The sequence below is a fragment of the Copidosoma floridanum genome, unplaced genomic scaffold, assembly GCF_036245765.1.
Source record: "Copidosoma floridanum isolate Cflo_tuat_1 unplaced genomic scaffold, Cflo_Japanese_pri ptg000021l, whole genome shotgun sequence".
Taxonomy (NCBI): Eukaryota; Metazoa; Arthropoda; class Insecta; order Hymenoptera; family Encyrtidae; genus Copidosoma; species Copidosoma floridanum.
In genome coordinates, this window is record NW_028321898.1 from 13050875 (window position 1) to 13069621 (window position 18747).

The 18747-nt window shown below is 29.2% G+C and overlaps 1 protein-coding gene across 3 annotated transcripts in view; it reads left to right on the forward strand.

The window, feature by feature from the left end:
* LOC106642439 (uncharacterized) overlaps window positions 1-18747 on the forward strand; it is a 221915-nt gene that overhangs the window by 188641 nt on the left and 14527 nt on the right. For all 3 annotated transcript variants that reach the window (XM_089594652.1, XM_089594653.1, XM_089594654.1), the window contains one exon: window positions 12321-12472. In XM_089594652.1, coding sequence (XP_089450778.1) covers window positions 12321-12472 — 152 coding nt within the window. The remainder of the gene's footprint in view (window positions 1-12320; window positions 12473-18747) is intronic.

The window sequence follows — 18747 nt, forward strand, 5'->3', positions numbered from 1 at the left end:
AATACAATTTTAAATGAATAAATTTTTGCAATGAAAATATTTATTTGAGAAAAGCAGCTCTAGGAGGCAATGAGTAATAATTTTACAACTCAGTTAATTATACCAGAAATAAGTCCAATTTTGTTATCTAGGAGTATTGAGGGTCCCTAAATTCGATAATGCAATCGGTGATGGTCTCGAGGCACCTGGGACCCAGATTATATGTACGCCGTAAACACAGATTGATTTTTAGTGAAGCATGCAAAAATTGTATAGTCACTAATTTTAGAAACATAAAAAAATACGTCAGTAAAAAATGTGATGCTAAAAGAGATAAAGAATCTGAAAATATACTGTATTTTTTATACAAAAACTTTTTCAATAAATCTCTACAAATAATTTTTAAACATCAACGAACTCAAACCATTATTTTACGTCTTCGCTAAATGTATATTCGTGGTCAGCAACCCTTAAAACTCCTGCGTACATATTTTTGTTTAGCATTTTGTACATATGAAGCAAAACTCCAGGATACGATGTGTTTGATGGCTACCCTAGGTCCCAGTTGCCTTAGAGGCCATCGCCGATTACATAATCGTATTCAGAGACCTTCAAAATCCCTGTGTAAGTATTTTGGTTTGGTGTTTTATAAATAAGAAGCAAAACTTCAGGGGATCACTCGTTTAACAGGCACCCTGGGCCTCAGGTGCCTCGGAGGCTATCTTCTACAGTATAATCGTGTTAAGCGACCACTAAAACCCCTCGCGTAACAAAATTATAATTTTTTACGTTATAGTTGACATAGTTGTAAAATTATTATTTATTGCCTGTTAAAGTTGCTTTTCTGAAATCAATATTTTTAATGTAAAAATTAAATTTGTTTAAAATTACATCAATGACTACACAAAGTTTCTGGACAACATTCAGAATCGAATGACCTACATACAGTAAGCTAGATTCCTCAGTTAACAGTTTACATTGAGAAAATTAAAACCTAACATACGTGGCAAATACGTATCAAGCAATATGAGTGATCAAGCTGTACTGAACACAACAAATTAGGTATGAATTATTTGTTAAAGTAATTAAAAGAGATACACCGTGAATAGTAACATTGAATGTTGTTTCTTTGTTACTTACAGGTAAGATTGACAACTTGATTAAGTGATTTATTGTATGTAAAATGGAATAATAGAGATCTATGTCACTTACAGAGAATCACATCTTGTATTATTTATATCTAATCCAATATTTTATTTTTATTTATTAATATTTTATTATTTACTTATAATTGATTTAAATTTTACAAGTGACAACATAAGTTTCATCATAATTATGTTAACTTTATTGTTACTTAGTTTAGTAATTATAGTAACTAAAAAAAATCATTTCTAAGTTCATTTATTTTTTTTAATTATGTTAATATTTGTTTTCCTATAAAGATTGATATTTTACTGATTTATTTATACTTCATTTTATATTTGAATTTAGATTTATTTCTATATTTTGATTAATTGTAGGTTGAGGTTATTAGCCTGAACGATTAAAAGCATCTTTATACATATTATTTTTTAATTATATCTTTTTCTTTACCTGTATTAATTTAATGTTTTTTTTTGTTAATTTTTAACTACAAATTTTTATGTATTTAGGTGAATACTTATATTAAATGAATTTTGAATAACCATTTCTTATTTTTAATTATTTAGAGCATTCGAAGTTAAATTACTAATATTTTTATTTCATAACTAGCTACCTATAGCTCATGTTGAAGCCCCAGTAATGTGACCAATACTTTACGCAGGAATTATAATAAAATCAGGTGGTTATGGATTACATCGATCATTTACAATATTCAATATCAGTTTCATAATCTATAATGATTTAGTTATAATTTTAAGATTTTCTGGTATGATATTGAGGTTTTTATGTTTGCGCCATTAAAATATAAAAATCATCGTTGATTATTTATCAGTAGTTCATATATATATACTATTAATTGGATTCTTTTTTCTAAAAGTTGTAGGATATTATGGAGGATTAATAATATTAATAACTGCTCATGGATTATGTTTATTTAGAATATTTGTTTTAGTAAATTAATTTTATTTATGATCTTAAAGACGAAACATAGTATTAAATAAAAAATAATTTATTTTATGCCTTCTTGAATAACTTTTTGATCTTTGTAATGTATAAATAATATAGCATCTCCCATTTCCTTGAATTAATTAAGAGTAATTATAATTATAATTATTACAATATATTTCAAAATAGAGAAAAATAGTTTTATTAATTTTAATTTTTAAAATATTTTTTAGACAATGTTATGATACTTATTCATTTTGTTATTGTATTTTTATTTTATACTCTTAAATTTATCACTTTTAAAAATAAACTTTTTTATTGATTTAAATAATTAATTAAGAAATATTAATTTGTAGACTTTAAATTACATTGTTTTTTATAAACATTGTTTTATATTACTCCCGTGTAGTTCATTTTATTATAATAAGATTACGAATATTTATTTTAGAGAATATATATAATTTATAAAATTAAATTTATTTATTAAACAAAATCTTATGATTATAAATTCTTCATTAATAAATACATCAATGTATTGCAATTGAATTTCTTAATTTTCTTTATTTGCTGTATTTTTAATTTCAATAATAACTGTATGTTATTGTTGTGAAAAAAAAAATGTACAAGTATGTATATGTATATCATACTGCATATAATACTGTCTTTTTTTATGTAGTACTTTTTTATTATTTCTATATCGTACCAATACATAAAACAAAGTCATTAAAACCGTTGTAATCGCTAACCGCGAAAACTACTGAACCGATTTTGCTGAAATTTTGCACACTGATTCATGATACTTCCTAGATGGTTTTAGTATAGTTTTCATCTTAAAAAATTTGATAACAATAGCAATAAATAAGTTCAAAGTTTTGGAAAAATACGCCAGCTTTTCACTTTAGTTCAGTAAAATCAGCTCGATGGCGTCGACATAAGATCAAGGCTACCTGTAACAGAATTAAATAAGTGTGGTTATAATACGCCAGAGCGTCTCGATATCCATGCAGTCGTACTCTGGCAGTTCAACGAACCGTTCAGCGTATGCTGATGATAGTCATGCAGCTAGAAATCCTGGTTACGAACAACACTCTTCTGTAAGGGGGAAGGGACCTAAATGTCCATTCACCCTGAATCTCGACGAATGCGATAAACAAAAAAATCATTTCCAACCGATGACGTCTCTGGCATAATACCAGGAGACATATCTAGCCAGAGCACAATCTGCACCAACTCTTCAGAGTTGTGTGGCAGTCCCACCATCCCACCTGGTGCAGTTAGAGAATTTTTGGCTACAAATGTAAGCCAGGGAAAACAGCTCTGAGGGGCACGGGCAGCCACAACGGCCACCTTCTTGGTCGTCGCGTCCCCAACGCGCTTACCCACATGTTCCCGTCCAACGATGAGCGGTTGGTTATCCGGGGGACGACCCGAAGTCTAGACATTCTTTGGTCAGCGGTGTACCTCCCTCCATCACAGTCTCCGTACTCCGTACATCGAGACTCCCAGGGTAAGAATCAAGCAACCCGTAGCCAGCTCTTCATCATCAGGAATAATAATAAATAGCCTGGAAGTTTCACCACTGGCGTTTTTTAGGGCCATTATAAGTATTTACGTTCCCTACTTAACCATCAATTTCATCGGTTCTTTTTCGAAGCCACCTAAGTGTAAACTACCTTGCCAACAAATACATTTTTACTACCATTTCCGGAAGCGATTCGTCAACTAAAAGACTATATTAACTAAAGACGGGCACTATTAAACCAAGTCAGCCATTCACTAGCAGACGCCACCTGCTGAGTTGTTGTTTGCAAGTCTGGAAAACCCGGTGACCGACGACCCTATATTACCCTCTCGACTCTAAGCATTCAACCAGGAATCACTGATCCTCTCCAAGGTCTGCGCTGGAAAAACCTATAACAGCTATGAAGGAAAAAAAACTTGAGCCAACGGGACAGCCTCCACTGGACAAGTGTCACTAACCAATCTCCCCATCTAAGATCACCAAAACAACTGAATCTGCAATTAAAAAAGGTGCTTAATACACCAACGTCTTCGACGTTATACCGGGAGACGTTGGGAAAGAGCACTACAACTAGCCCCAAAGCTTCGGACTTTGTAATTTTTCTCCCGATCAGTCTGGGTCTTCAACAGCAAGTCAGAGAAGATCACCCTGAGATATCCAGGCAGTCACAATTGCTGTTAACTGCAGTCAAAAAAGAGTTATCTTGAAAAGATCACCGGTTTTTTTGGGCCATCGGACGTTGAACTGCCTTGCCAACAAATATATTAGAACTTAACAAATTTGACAGAAAACAGCTTTTAGGGGTCACAAACATTTTAAGCATGGTAAAAGTCGCAAAAGGGTGAATTGGAAGAAAAACTTTAAGTGTACCTAATAAATATTTTTTTAATTAGGCGTCAAGAAACTGACGCAGAAAATTTATCGAGATTGAAACAGCAGCGTCAAAGTCGACAACTAAAGAGTCCATTACGTAAGAGATTAGCTTTTCATTGTACCCTCACAGCAATCTCTGAAATCTTTAAAGATGCTACTTCAGATTTTTCAATGATTAGAAAATGTATTTGTGTTTTTGTGACAGTAAAAATGTAGGGTTTAAGGTCCAGGACTTTGTTGCTCTGGTAATAAAGTTGTGAGATATGAGAAAAAAAAATTTTTTTAATATAAATTTTTTGGGGGTTTAAAATCTTAACAGCTCAAAAAAATAGCCCTTTTCGTGAATTGCACGAGAGAAACTGTAAATCAACGGCTTCTTATGGCTACCGATTATTTTATGGCATAAAGAACGCACGGTACTTTTCAGCATTATTGTTTTTTTGAATTTTTACACCTTATTATTTGACCAAAGAAACTATATGGATTCCGAAAAAATATGTTTTTAATAAGAAGATTTTTGTTCTGAGATGTATCAGGAATATGTGTGAAATTTCTAACTGAAAATGTTTTACATTACATGTCAACACACTACGGTGTTTTATTTCGTAAGTCTCGGGCGAAGCCGAGACGGGGGGCTGCTAGTTATGTATAATTATAAAACCTAATATAATTTCTTTAATTACAGCTTAAAAAGGATTAGGATCAGTATTGTATCATGTAGCTATTTATAATCAAAATTTTTTTTCTTATAATTCTGGAATATCAACAATTTTGATAAACTGAATTTGAGATATTAAAATAGTTCTATCAATGGGAAGAATAATAATTTATGGATCACGAAATTTTATCAATATAAACTTTGATAATGTAATTTTAGTATTTTTAGTAATAATTAGAGCTTTTACTCAAAGAGCTGCGTCGACTTTCTTATCGTGATAAACTGCTGCTATAGCAGTACCTGCACCCGTAGTGTTATTTATTAGTTCATTCATTAACTTCAGTAACAGCGGAAAGTTACATTTTCATTTGATGGTCTAATTCAAAATATAAAAATAAAATATTATTTTATATAATTAATATAAGAATAATAACTATAATAATAGCTGCATGTTTAGCTAATTTTTTGTATGATTAGAAAAAAATATTGTTTGTTCTACTGTATCTCAATAAGAACAAATACTAGTGATTTGTGGTATAAAAATTCATACTTCATCTTATTTGTATTTGTTAGTTTATAAAATATTCAAACCAATAATATTTATATATTCTGGAATGATTATTTATTCTATAAATAATTATCAAGATTTTCGTTTTAAAAAAAATTTAATAAGTTTAATACCAATAACTGTAGTAATAACAGTAATTTCTTATTTTCTTTTTGTGGAATGCCAATTCTTTTATAGATTCTATTCTAAAGAGTTAAATTTAGAAAAAATTTTAATGAGTAATTGTTTTTTAATTTTATATCTTCTAGTAATTATAAAAACCATATCAATAGTAATTTATTTTGTGTGATTAATTCATTAATTAATAAATAAAAAAAAATTATTTTAATTATTTTAATTGTAAAAGTAGGAAAATTATTAATTTCTCTATAATAATTTAATAATCAATTTAAGTATTATTGGAAAAATTTTTTTTAGTAATTTCTATGAATGATGAAAAAAATTTTTTTATCAAAATTCAAAAAAATTTAAACTTTAATTTTATGTTTAACTTCGTTCATTTAAAGTTTAAATTTATTTAAATGTGAACATATAAAAAATAACTTTTCATCATTATTTTTTTAAGAAAATCTATTTTTTACTCTTCAAATTTTTGTTTTTACTTGTTCATATTTAAAATAATGAAATAATAATATTTTTTTATCGATTAAGACATTCATCATTTTTTTGATTGTTCAATTATCAAAATTTTGAAAGGTATTAAATTTTAAAATTCATCCAAATAATTTTTTCTGAAATTTTTTAGTATTAATTAGATTATTTATTTAACCAATAATTATAATTCTTATCAAAAATAGTTTATTTGAAAATTTAATAATGAAAGTATGAAGAAAACATTTATTTTTTAAATATTGATTAAAGTTAGTTTTATATTTAAATTTAAATTATAAAGTTTTATAACTTTAACTATGTAAATCAATAAAAATATGATTATTCTTAACTAATTATAAAAATATTGGTATATTATATTTTATTTTTGTAATATAATTAGGAATTTTTGGAGTAAAATCCAGATTTGTAGTTTGATTAGAATTAGGTAATCCAGGTTTTTCAATTGGGAATGATCTAATTTGTAATTCTTAAGTTACTGCTCATGCTTTTATTCATTTATTTATTTGTCTATTTATTTATTCGTCTATTTATTTATTTTTTTTGTTTCTTATTTATTTATTTATTTTTTTGTAATACCTGCAATTGAAGAGGATTTGGAAATTATTGGATTTCTTTAATTGTAGAAATTTCTGATATGGTCTTCCTTGGAATTAACGATATGAGATTTTGACTTACACCTCTAAGAAGTTATATTAATTATAGGGTTAATCAATTTTGTTTCAACTGTTTTAAATATAAAAATTTTTAAATCAGAAATAATACCATTATTTGCATGAGCAATATTATTAACAGCAATTTCTTTATTATTATCGTAACCTGTATTAGCAGGAGCTATTTCTATACTTTTATTGGATCGAAGTTGATTACTTCATTTTTCGATCCTGTAGGAGGAGAAGATTCAGTATTGTACCAACATTTATTTTGATTTTTTTGTCATCCTAAGTTTACATTTTAATTTTACCTGGATTTGGATGAATCTCTCACATAATTTGTAATAAAAGAATTTAAAAAAAGTATTTAGAATAATAGGAATAATTTATGCAATAATTTCTATTAGTTTATTAGGTTTTATTGTTTGAACTCATCATTTATTTACTATTGGTATAGAAGTAGATATTCGAGCTTATTTTATCTCAGTTACTATACTTGTTGCCATTCTTACAGAAATAAATTTTTTTAGATTAGCTCCTTGACATGGAATAAAATTAAAATTAAATATTACAAATTTATGATAATTAGGATTTCTTTTTTTATTTACTCTAGGATGTTTAACAGGAATTATACTTTCTAATTCGCGTATTGATATTATTCTATATGATACTTAATATGTAGTTGCTCATTTTTATTACGTTATATCTATAGAAGCAGTATTTGCCATTTTTGGAAGATTTATTTATTGATATCCAATAATATTTGGAATCTCAATAATTGAAGTAATATAAAAAATTTAATTTTTAAAAATATTTTTAGAAGTAAATGTAATATTCTTTCCTTAACATTTTGTTGAGGTTAAGAGAAAACTTATTAATTTTAATAAGAGAATATTTTATAATGTCATTAAATAATTTTATAGGAATATTTCCTTATATTATAAGTAGATCTAGACATTTATGTATAAGTTTATCTTAATCATCAAGATTATGACGTTCATTTATATTATTTAATTGAATCATGAATACTAATCAAATATTTATTCATTAACTACCTCAAGGTACACCAAATATTTTAATATCTTTTATGGTCATTTTTGAATCTTTAAGAAATGTTATTCGTTTTGGAACTTTAAGAGTGCGTTTATCAGCCAACACTATTGCTGGTCATTAATTATTAACTTTAATTTTTCGACTGGCTCTTTATTAAATTTAATTAAATTAATTATTATATTAATAAGACAAAGATTATTAATTATCTAAGAATTAAGTGTTTCTATAATTCAAGACTATGTTTTTTCAGTTTTTTATATAAAAGATAATCAAATTATGGAAAAAATATTATTTCGATCTCTTCATTTAGTAACTATTAAACTTTAACCAATTTAGTTGGGACCACCCTGGCCGTACATACATTTGGGCCAAACACTTTTTTTCCTACTAAGGGCGCAGCAGCCCCTCGAAAACGCCTGAAGTAGGGTAAATTAATTTTTTGTCCTCAAAAATGATCGATAATATGCTTGAATATGAACAAAGAAGGATCGAGGGAAAAGGAATTCCTGGACGGGAATCGAATACTCGACCTACTGCAGGAGAGATGTTTTTAGATAGCTCAGCTATCATCAACCTCGACAGGTACAGTTTAGTTGTTATACTTACAGTGTTTCAAATGATCCAAATTAGATAGAGGTGCGCGTTATCTTCTAAACTCAATCGAAATAAAATGTGATAGAAAATTGAAGTTTTAGGGGGCTTCCAAAAATAAACTCCAAAAACGCCGAGCGCCTTCTCTCAAGGGATAGTAATAAAGTGATTAACTAAGTTTAACTGCTGTTTTGTTATTAAGCACCCTAGGCCTTTTGAATCCCACGTAACAGTAGCAAGTGAGGACTTAACTAACTTTTTCTTTATTAATCAAACAAACTGAATAGCGCTTACATTACTATAAAATTTATCGCAGCAGAATCAATTATTATCATGATTGCACTTAATTTTTCATAGACTTATAATAATAAAAATGTGACGTTAAAAATGTCTGTGTAACCTAATTTACTTTTGCCAAAAGCACGAGAAAAAAATTTTTAGTGTCAAAATAATTTTAGTGTAAGATCAGCAAATTCAATTTCAGCATAACGAATAAGTGGCAAGTTAAAGAAAAAACAGATAGCTTTTAAAGGCAAAATATTATAATTGTTTTGCCATACGTTTTCTAACGCAATACGACCAAGACTAAAAAATTTATAGCATGATTTAATTTTGGTATATCTTCCAAAATATTAGCACCCCCAGACTTTGATTGTAAATGCGCTAGTTAGGTATTAGGCTATCACGCAACCGATTCCTCTGCTTTTGGGTGCAGCAAAAAAGTCGTCAGTTAGCTAACGATTCAGCGGCAAATTAGCAGAAAATCATCCCGTTAGAATTATGTTTCTAAGTTGTGAGGAAACCGAGATAACAACAGTGGCGGCGCTATCTTGATATCAAGCTGACACGCAACTTGCGTCTAGATGCCTCGGTAAAATCTGTAGTTAGCTAACAATTCAGTGGCAAATTAGCGGCAAATTATCCCGTTAGAATTATGTCTCTAAGTTGTAGGGAAGCCGAGACCGGTGGTGGTGCTAGCTTGATTTCAAGCTGAAACGCAACTGATTCCCCGGCTTCTGGGTGCAGCGGTGAAATTAGCAGCTGTTAACGGTTTAGTGGCAATTAGCGGCAAATTATTCCGTTAAAATTGTATTTCCCAGTTGTCAGGATCCCGGGATAACACTAGTAGTGGTGCTAGTTTGATATCAAGCTGACATGCAACTGATTTTCCGGCTTCTGGGTGCAGCGGTAAAATTGGCAACTAGCTCATGGTTCAGCGGAAAATTAGCGGCAAATTATCCTGTTGGAATTGTATTTTCAAGTTGTCAGAATCCCGAGATAACACTAGTGGTGGTGCTAACTTGATATCAAAGTGACACGCAACTGATTTTTCGGCTTCTGGGTGCAGTGGCAAGTTTAGTGTTAACGTCACAAATTAGCGGCAAGTTATATATTAAGTACCATTGTGTCGTGCTGACTTAGTTATGCTAGCTTGATATAGGTAGTTTCAGAGGCTAGCTAGCTTATTACCTACTGAGTCTTTAAAGCTCCATTTTTTGTAAATAATGAAACTGTAAACCAATTAAAAAAAGAAACACACAAGTACTGGTCACAGATTATTAAATACCTAAAGGTTCATGTAATGTTAATATTCATTCAATCTCTCTAATAAAAATATTTTACACTTTATTTAAAGGTCCATAATTTTAAAAGATAAATTCAAACTTCAAATTGACAGTAAAGTTAATTCAAAAGATTCGTTAAGTTCGAAGTAAAATGATTACAGATCATTTAACTACCACTTACAATGTTAAACCAGAACAGTAAACTGGAAAAAAATGAGTACCTAAGTTTTTATAATAACACTTTTGTATATTCATCGCGTTTTCTATAACTATTGAAAAATAATAAGATCAAAACTTGAAAAATGTTAAGTTATGGTTAAATGATTCCTAATTTATCCATGATAAATTATACCAATATCATTCCATATCATTACTTTATTTTTTATATTATTGCTTTGATATTACTTAGTTTGATTTTGTTAAAGTACGAGTACAAAACAGTGTTATACTACGAATGTCATACAAAATGTATGCTGCACAAACAAAAAACTTAACTGTTTTTATATTGTGATTTCAGAACTTTTCGAGACTACAGATTCATTACGAAGAATACTATTCATTGACAGTGTGTATAAAGGTTCAGAAATTTCTTACAAAATATTAACTAAATACATCAAACTTACTTAACATTTTAGTTTTGTTAAAAGCTATTTTTAAGGAGTTACTGCTTAGTTTTGTGTTTAAATGATTACTTATAACTCTAGAAACAAAGCACATATCGTGCTAGGTATATTTTCAAATCATCAGTATAGTTTTTGAGGAGCTAATAACACTATGTAGTGGATTTCAGTGAAAACTCCTGTATTTTTGTAATAATCTGAGTGTAATTATCATTTAAATCGTTGTCACAAATGTACAGATACTTCCCGGTTAACTATAAGTTTTTCCAAGCACTTATGTTAACTGATAAAATTATTTTTTAATCTCAAATCAAAAACCAAACAGAACTACATAATGTATTTTTTCCTGAATTTTTGATTTCTATTATAGACAACAGAGTTTAGGACTTTTCATGTTGCCTTCTTAGTGTGCCTGTGCAAACTGCGGGCTAACAAATTACGAGAGTAATTCGCGTTAGGCCATTGCTTGTTTTTTTTAAGAGTTGAGAACTTATCAACTTAAGTGCAGAGGCCGTTTCCCTTTAGGAGATACTCATCTTCAGACCGAATCCCTTCTTAGGCACTAGGCGCAAGTTTTTGGAGCAAAGCAACAAATGAAGCAGAGTTAAAGAGTTCGTGTAGATAATTTTATAGTGCGAAGTATTCCGTATGGCCCAAAGTTTTTACGGTCACAGATAACTTAATTATTTGTGCTACTAAGTACTACTTATAGGACGTAGTATCGTCTCAACCCCACGTCGGCCGTTATTAGGTTTAAGAAAAGGATCTCTTTCATAAATCATTTAACTCTCCATACCGACGTTTTTTATATCTAATGGTGACTTAACCGTCGAGATTACCAAAGTGTTGGCTTTCCTAAAAAAGAAAATTTTTAATAAATCCAATATTATAAAAAAAATATAGTAATTGTAAAAATTCTATTAGAAGTACTCATTCTATAAAAAAAAAAAAAAAAAAAATAGTCATTGTAAAAGTTGTATTAGAAGTACTCATTCTATAAAAAAAAATTAAGAAACCTATCTCGATATTTTTCCATGATATCTACACCCACGATTCCCTAAAACTTTTTTAGCTAGAAGACTATTACACAAACAAGAATAAATCTTTAGATGTATGTAAATAAGATGTTGAAATCTTTTTTTGTAGTAGATAATTCAGCGTCTTATACCAAACTTTCTTCAGTAGTAAAACTGTTATCCGAGGTAAATAAAATATCAATATTGCTTGTATACCTATTAGAGCCATACTGAATTTCTAACTTATTTACAAGCATTAGAGTGACATACCTATTATATCGAGCTTAAGGTGAAAAAATAAAGTAGTAGTAAATAAAATTTAATTTCTGTTAATTTTACTTTTTCTACCTCAAATGATTATTTACATAGTACTATGTAGAAGTTGTATCACAGTTTAAATAAATTACTATAAGCTCCTCATACATAATGAGAACAATACTTTTTAAATCTCGCAGTTTAATTTCACAGTACTTATCAAATATTATATAATAATTGAAACAAATAATCCTTTAAATTCTTTTACAGATAAATAAGCATATTAAAGTTGAGAAGGTACATCCAAGTCATCCAGACATGACAGTCATTCATCCACCTGCAGAATCTTCCGCAAGTGATGATAGTGACAGCTCTTCTACTGCCTCCCACGCACCCCCTCCAAGAATGACTCTATCTGAAAGGTAAAAATTGAAATTAATCTAAAGCTTATCAAAATACTCAAATATAATTTAGAAAGAATATATTAGGATCATTTATCATTTTTACTTAATCTAATATTTACGTTTTTTACGTCTCCAACATCAATAAACAGCAAGCAGGCGAAAAAGTATTTAGCCGAAAGTAAAAAAGTGTTATATGTTTAAGGAAAGTAAAGTTTTTTAAAAGTAAAAATGGGGTACATAATATGGGGTTTGCTGTTAATACATATTATTTAAAATGCGGTCTATTTTTTTACATAAATAATTGAGAAGTAGTTGAAAAATTATAATTAACTGTTTTTCTGTTATTTGACAGCTTTTGTAATAGTTAGTATGTTATTTATAGTTCTTAATAAGGTCGTTTTGTATGACAAAGCACTGATAAAATAAATGAAAGTATATGCCTCAACCCATACAAATAATTGTTTTCATATGTAATAATTAAACTCAAAGACGCAAGTGGAGTTGAATCAGGAGTTTCATAAATTTATACGATGATTGAGTAAGCAACTTCCCTATCCTCTGCCCACACCTCCACAATGTTTGGGATAAATTTTTCTGCTTTGATAACTTTGATAACTTTATTTGTCATAAGTTTTTTAAATAATTCAATTCTAGGAAAAATCCACCTAGATTCTAATGGCTTAAATTGCTTGATAACAACAAGACATTTACACTCGATCCATTATTTTATTGTTGTATTTCCTTACGAAAAGGTGCTTGGCAGTCTCGAGTTACTTATAATGATCACTCTCCTTTTGGTTTCCTTGTTCTGGAGCCCTGTGAACACTGCTGCGGTCCTTTTTATGCCCCTTCTTTCTCCACTCATGCTCCTTTCTTCTACTAATAAGCCGCGGCTTCTCACACACACACACACACACACACACACACACACACACACACACTATAGTTATCTCGGTGGGGAATTCCATACAACCCCCCAAACACACCCTAGCGCCCTCCACTGCCCCCCCCCCCATAAAATAAGGTAAAAACCCGTCATTTTCTCCCTTATTACAATACATCGCAGTTTTTATCCAACACCTCACAGCTCCTCCACGTAATTTTTCGTGATCCAAATCTTACATGGCTTCAATATTACTTATTTCCAACTTTCTATCGACCAAATAGTAAAATTTGTAGTCCCATACTCTATGCTAAAAGATTAACGCAACAATTTTTTTTGCATGCATATATTATGACAGAAAGCAATAGACGAACATTGTCAAGCTGCAATGGTAATAATGCAAAAGTTTAGACGACCTGATTTTTTTATTACCATTACATGTAACCGTAAATGGTTAGAAATAAAGCAAATTATAAAAAACTTTCTCGAAGGTACCATTCCGAATAATATACCGAATGTAACTATTAGATTACTTCATACAAAATCGAAATTAATTTTAGACAGTATAACTAAACACAATATTTTCGGAAAAGTTATTACTTACGTTTATGCCATTGAACTTGAAAAAAGAGGATTACCTCATTTTCATATTGTTGTAACATTGCACACAAACAATAAATTATTGACTACTATCGACATAAATGAATGTATTTCAGCGGAAATTCCACTTTATTCACAAATACAAAAATGAGTTATAAAGACATGCTTCATAGACCTCATGGTAAAAATAGTCCATGTCTTACCAGTTATCAAAAAATTTTTATAAAAAAGTTTCAAAAAAAATTTTCTATTGATATTGTTTTTATGGAAATGGATACCTAAATTACAAAGAAAAGTGACAATAGATGTGATTATCACATATTTAAAATCAAAAATAGTAATAAAAAAATTTTAGTTGATAATTCAATGGTAGTACTATACAATACGTTTTTGTTAACCAAATATAATCGCCACATTAATGTTGAGTATTGTGCAACTAATAAAGTAAGTATATTAAGCATCAGCTATGCAAGCATAAGCATTAGCTGGTGTAAGAAGATTAAGCATCACGTAAAATAACGAAAACAGATACGAGTGATAAAAATGACGATATAGAAATTTTTGATGAAATATCAGAGTATGTAGATGGCCGCTATTTAAGTCCCATGGAAGCAACATGGCGATTGCAAGATTTCTCTTTGTGTAGACGTAGTCATTCTGTATTTAATTTACTAGTGATATTGAAAATAAACAAAATTTAGTTTTTTTTCTAAATAATATGTTTAAAGCTGTAGAAAACTCCGAAACAGCATTAACGGCTTGGTTTAAATAAAATAAAATATATAGTTTCGCAAAAAAATTAGATACGTGAATATTTCAGAATATTACTGTTTCAATTTAACGGTAAAAAGTTGGGTTAGAAGAGAAAGAGTTAGACATAATTTAATAATGAAGCGACTAAATATAGTATCACCTACAGACTCTGAGCGTTTTTTTTTTCAAATTAATTGCAAATCGGGTGAGTGGAGCTGAATCCTTCTAAAGTGTGAAAACAGTTGATAACATATTTTACAGTACGTTTAGAGATACTGCTATTGCTTTAGGTTAAGTTGAAGACGACTCTAAAATATATAAAATAATTAAAGAAGCTTTTAACGTTATGCTGCCATATCAACTGAGACAATTTTTCGCATGGTTTTTAATTTCTAAAGACGTTTGTGGTAAATCTTTTTGGGATTCACTATGAAAAAATTTTTATCGAAGATTCAAAAGACAATTAACAAAAAAACGCTTTATTACATTTGAATGAAATCTTTAATCTTGAAGAAAAATCATGTAAAGAGTATGGACTACCAGAACCAAATGAAACAGTAAAATCTGAAAATATTGAGGACAATGAAACTGTGATTGATTAAGAAACAAATGTTAAGGATTTATTTGTTAACCTTAATAGTGATGAAAAAAAATTTTTAACAAAATTATTTACAGTGATACAAAATTATATTTTATTAAAGGTCCAAAAGGTTATGTAAAAACATTTTTATACGAAACATTAATATTTCATTTTTTGTTTAAAAAGAAAAAGGTTATATCTTTGGCTCGAACAGAAACTGTTTTAATTTTATTACCTAGAGGAATGACAAGTCATAAAACATTTTGATTATTAGATTTAAATAACATTGGAAGTTATTTTTTAGGATATAAAGCTGATAAAAAAAATAACGAAAAGTAAATGTAATTATTTGGGACGAAGCTTCAGTGATCTCTAAAAAAGCTTTGGAAATAGTGCATAGAACTTTAAAAGATTTATGTGATAACAATATTGTATTTGGTGAAAAACTATTTATTTAAAGAGGCGATTTGAGACCAATACTTCCAGTGATAAAGCGTGAGTGTAAAAGTTTTAAAATTAGTCAAATTTTAAAGTATTCATTTTTATGGAAACATTTCAAAATTATGAAATTGAAAAGTAATATGCAGCGTACAGATTTGAAATTTTTATTATTGATAATAGACGTGGAAAATGGAAGAATAAAGTCTTTTAAAATTTCGCAGGGATGAAAAACTGAAGATGTTTGTCAACAATTTCATGGAGATGGTATAAATAGCTGCCTAAACAAAGTTATTCCAGCAACTTATAACGAACTTTCGTACATTTTAAATAATAAAATTTTGAATTATATTAAAGAAAAAGAACATACTTATTACAGCATAGATTATGAAAATATAAAGGTAGTGATCGCACTAATGAAAATATGAACATAAATTTTCTTATAGAATCTTTAAAAAATATACATAAAGGATAACAGCCACGTGTCTTAAATTTTAAAGTAGATGCTATTGTTTTGTTGATAAGAAACTTGAGTATATTCAATGGGTTGTGCAATGACACTAGACAACATATAACATAATTATGTAAATGTAATTTAGAAGCAGAAATAATAACTGGTAAAAGTCTAGTTTTAAAGTTTATATTCCAAGAATCACGTCAAATACCAGTAATAATTTATCTTGACCGTTTATTATATACAGAAAACAGTTTTCAACAGTTTTAGCTTTTTTCATACAATTAATAAGTCGCAAGGTTAAAGTCTTAATAAATTAAGATCTTACTACAAAAGACTTTTGTTTTTTCTAGGTCAACTATACGTATTAGTATGAAGATGTGAAAATCCTGAGAATATATTTATATAAAATGATTCGGAGAACCGAGATAGCATTTAAAACGTTATATGGCAAGAGATTTTTGATCCTCAATAATTTTATTGTTTGTATGTCAAAGTTTACTCCTTATAATTTTTTATTTTTCTCTAAGAAATTAAGTTTTTTAAATACAAAGAATACATTTTAAAATTTAGACTTTTAACAAGTAAAAACAAAAGAATCTTATATATTAAGGCACTGTATTTCCAAACTCTTGCATTAAAAAAAAATAGAAATGCTCACTTAACAAAATTTTTATGCACATTATAACTTTAACATTCGTCTTGAAAACCTTCAATTTTGGTAAAAAATTGATTTTACAAAATTTAGGAACAGGACAGCCTTAAATTTTGTACTAGAAATCTTATAATTACAAAAATCGTCGTATATTTTCAAACGCCGATTTCATTATCATAAGAGTTTTACTTTTTGTGCCAAATAGAATATCGGTGCTATGTAATAATAATATTAAGTATTAATTACTTAATATTTTTAAATATTGTAATTATACAAAAATGCACATTTTTCATTTTTCATTATTTGTACAAATAGCCTTTATAATAAAATTTCCATCTCTGAATACTTTAATTCCACATATAAGTTGTATTTATCATATAATCAAATATTGTGATACGAAACTATATGTTGTATGTATATTTTAAGTATATTGGAGTATTAGAAACAGCATTAAGAAAAGTAAACAAACTGAGTAACTATTGATTATTTGTCTAACAAGTCCATTATTTTGTAGATATTCAATTTGAATCATATGAATTTATCGAAATTAAGTCTTAAACATTTCTTGGGGGTTGGCGTGCGTAACCCTACTAGTGCGTGTGTGTGTGTGTGTGTGTGTGTGTGTGTGTGTGTTTACGCTCTTCCGTTTGACATAACAACTTAATAGATATGCCCTTGGAGATCTCAAACTCTATTTATAGTTATTTAATAATTATTTATTGCTCTTATCCTTACTTAACTTTCATTGCGTATGCATATATATAGATACGTATATATATATTAGTTTTCCGCCCCATTTTAACTTTAATAATTGTTTTGTACATTTATATATCTTTTTTCTTTTCGTTTTTTACCACTCTATCTAATGTCACGTAGAATCCTTTACACAACATAATTACAAATTTTTTTTCTATTACGTGCATACATAAAAACTTAAATACATACATACAAGTATATGTATTTTGTACGCCTTTATTTATTCAACGCATTATCTTCTTACGTACCTACTTACTAGTTCTTCATCGAATTATTTAGTCTCTCCGTATGTACATATATTTTTGTTGAAAAAGGCTCTTTTCTTTTTGATGTGGAAAAAAATATAAAATGATTAGAGTTACTGTTATACATGGTACCTTTTTTTTTGTTTTCTTTAAATGAACTCCCTATGTCACGTGACTTCAGTTCCACCCGAGAATTGTGTTAGCATACTATGGTCCCAGCCGTGGTATTAAGGAGGTTTGGAAGAAAAGTTCAAAATGTAGAATCGTGCCAAAAAAATGTATGCTGTATTTGAGGAGATCCAAATCACCAGGGGAGATTTTCGAGAAAACAATGATTGAATATTGACAGTTAAACACAGTCTTTTATGAGAGAACAATGTTAAGTTGCCTTTTGATTAAAAATTAGGTCACATTATAAATGTGTTTAATCAAATAGAAACGTTTCTATAGATACTTAAGTATAAAACGAAGATGCTCAACAAAAAAAATCACGACTCGCCCGGCATTTTTTAAAAATATAATCAATTACAGTCGTACAATTTGAAGTTTGTAGAGTGAAAGAGAAGGTACGTGTTAAGGGGGAACATCTGCGCAGGAAGGGAAGACTCACTGTTCCTTACCTCTCTGAATTATACTCCCAAACCTTCTGAACCGGTGGGTCTATCTACCCACACCAGCCCAATCCCACTCCTGTTGCCACGTCGTCAAAGTTTCTATCACTTTCGTCGCTAGAGCCCAGGAACTTTCTTCGCTGCTCCAGCGCAAGCAACACGACGGGAATCGTTAGTGCTATCACTATAGCCGTAATGGAGGAGATCGTGCGATAGGCGCACGCGATTCTTAGGAATCCAATGCGCTGCACCGAAGTGAGGCGCTCTCGAATACCCCTTCTCGCAAGCGTATCGTACAGCAGGTTTGAGTTAAAGACC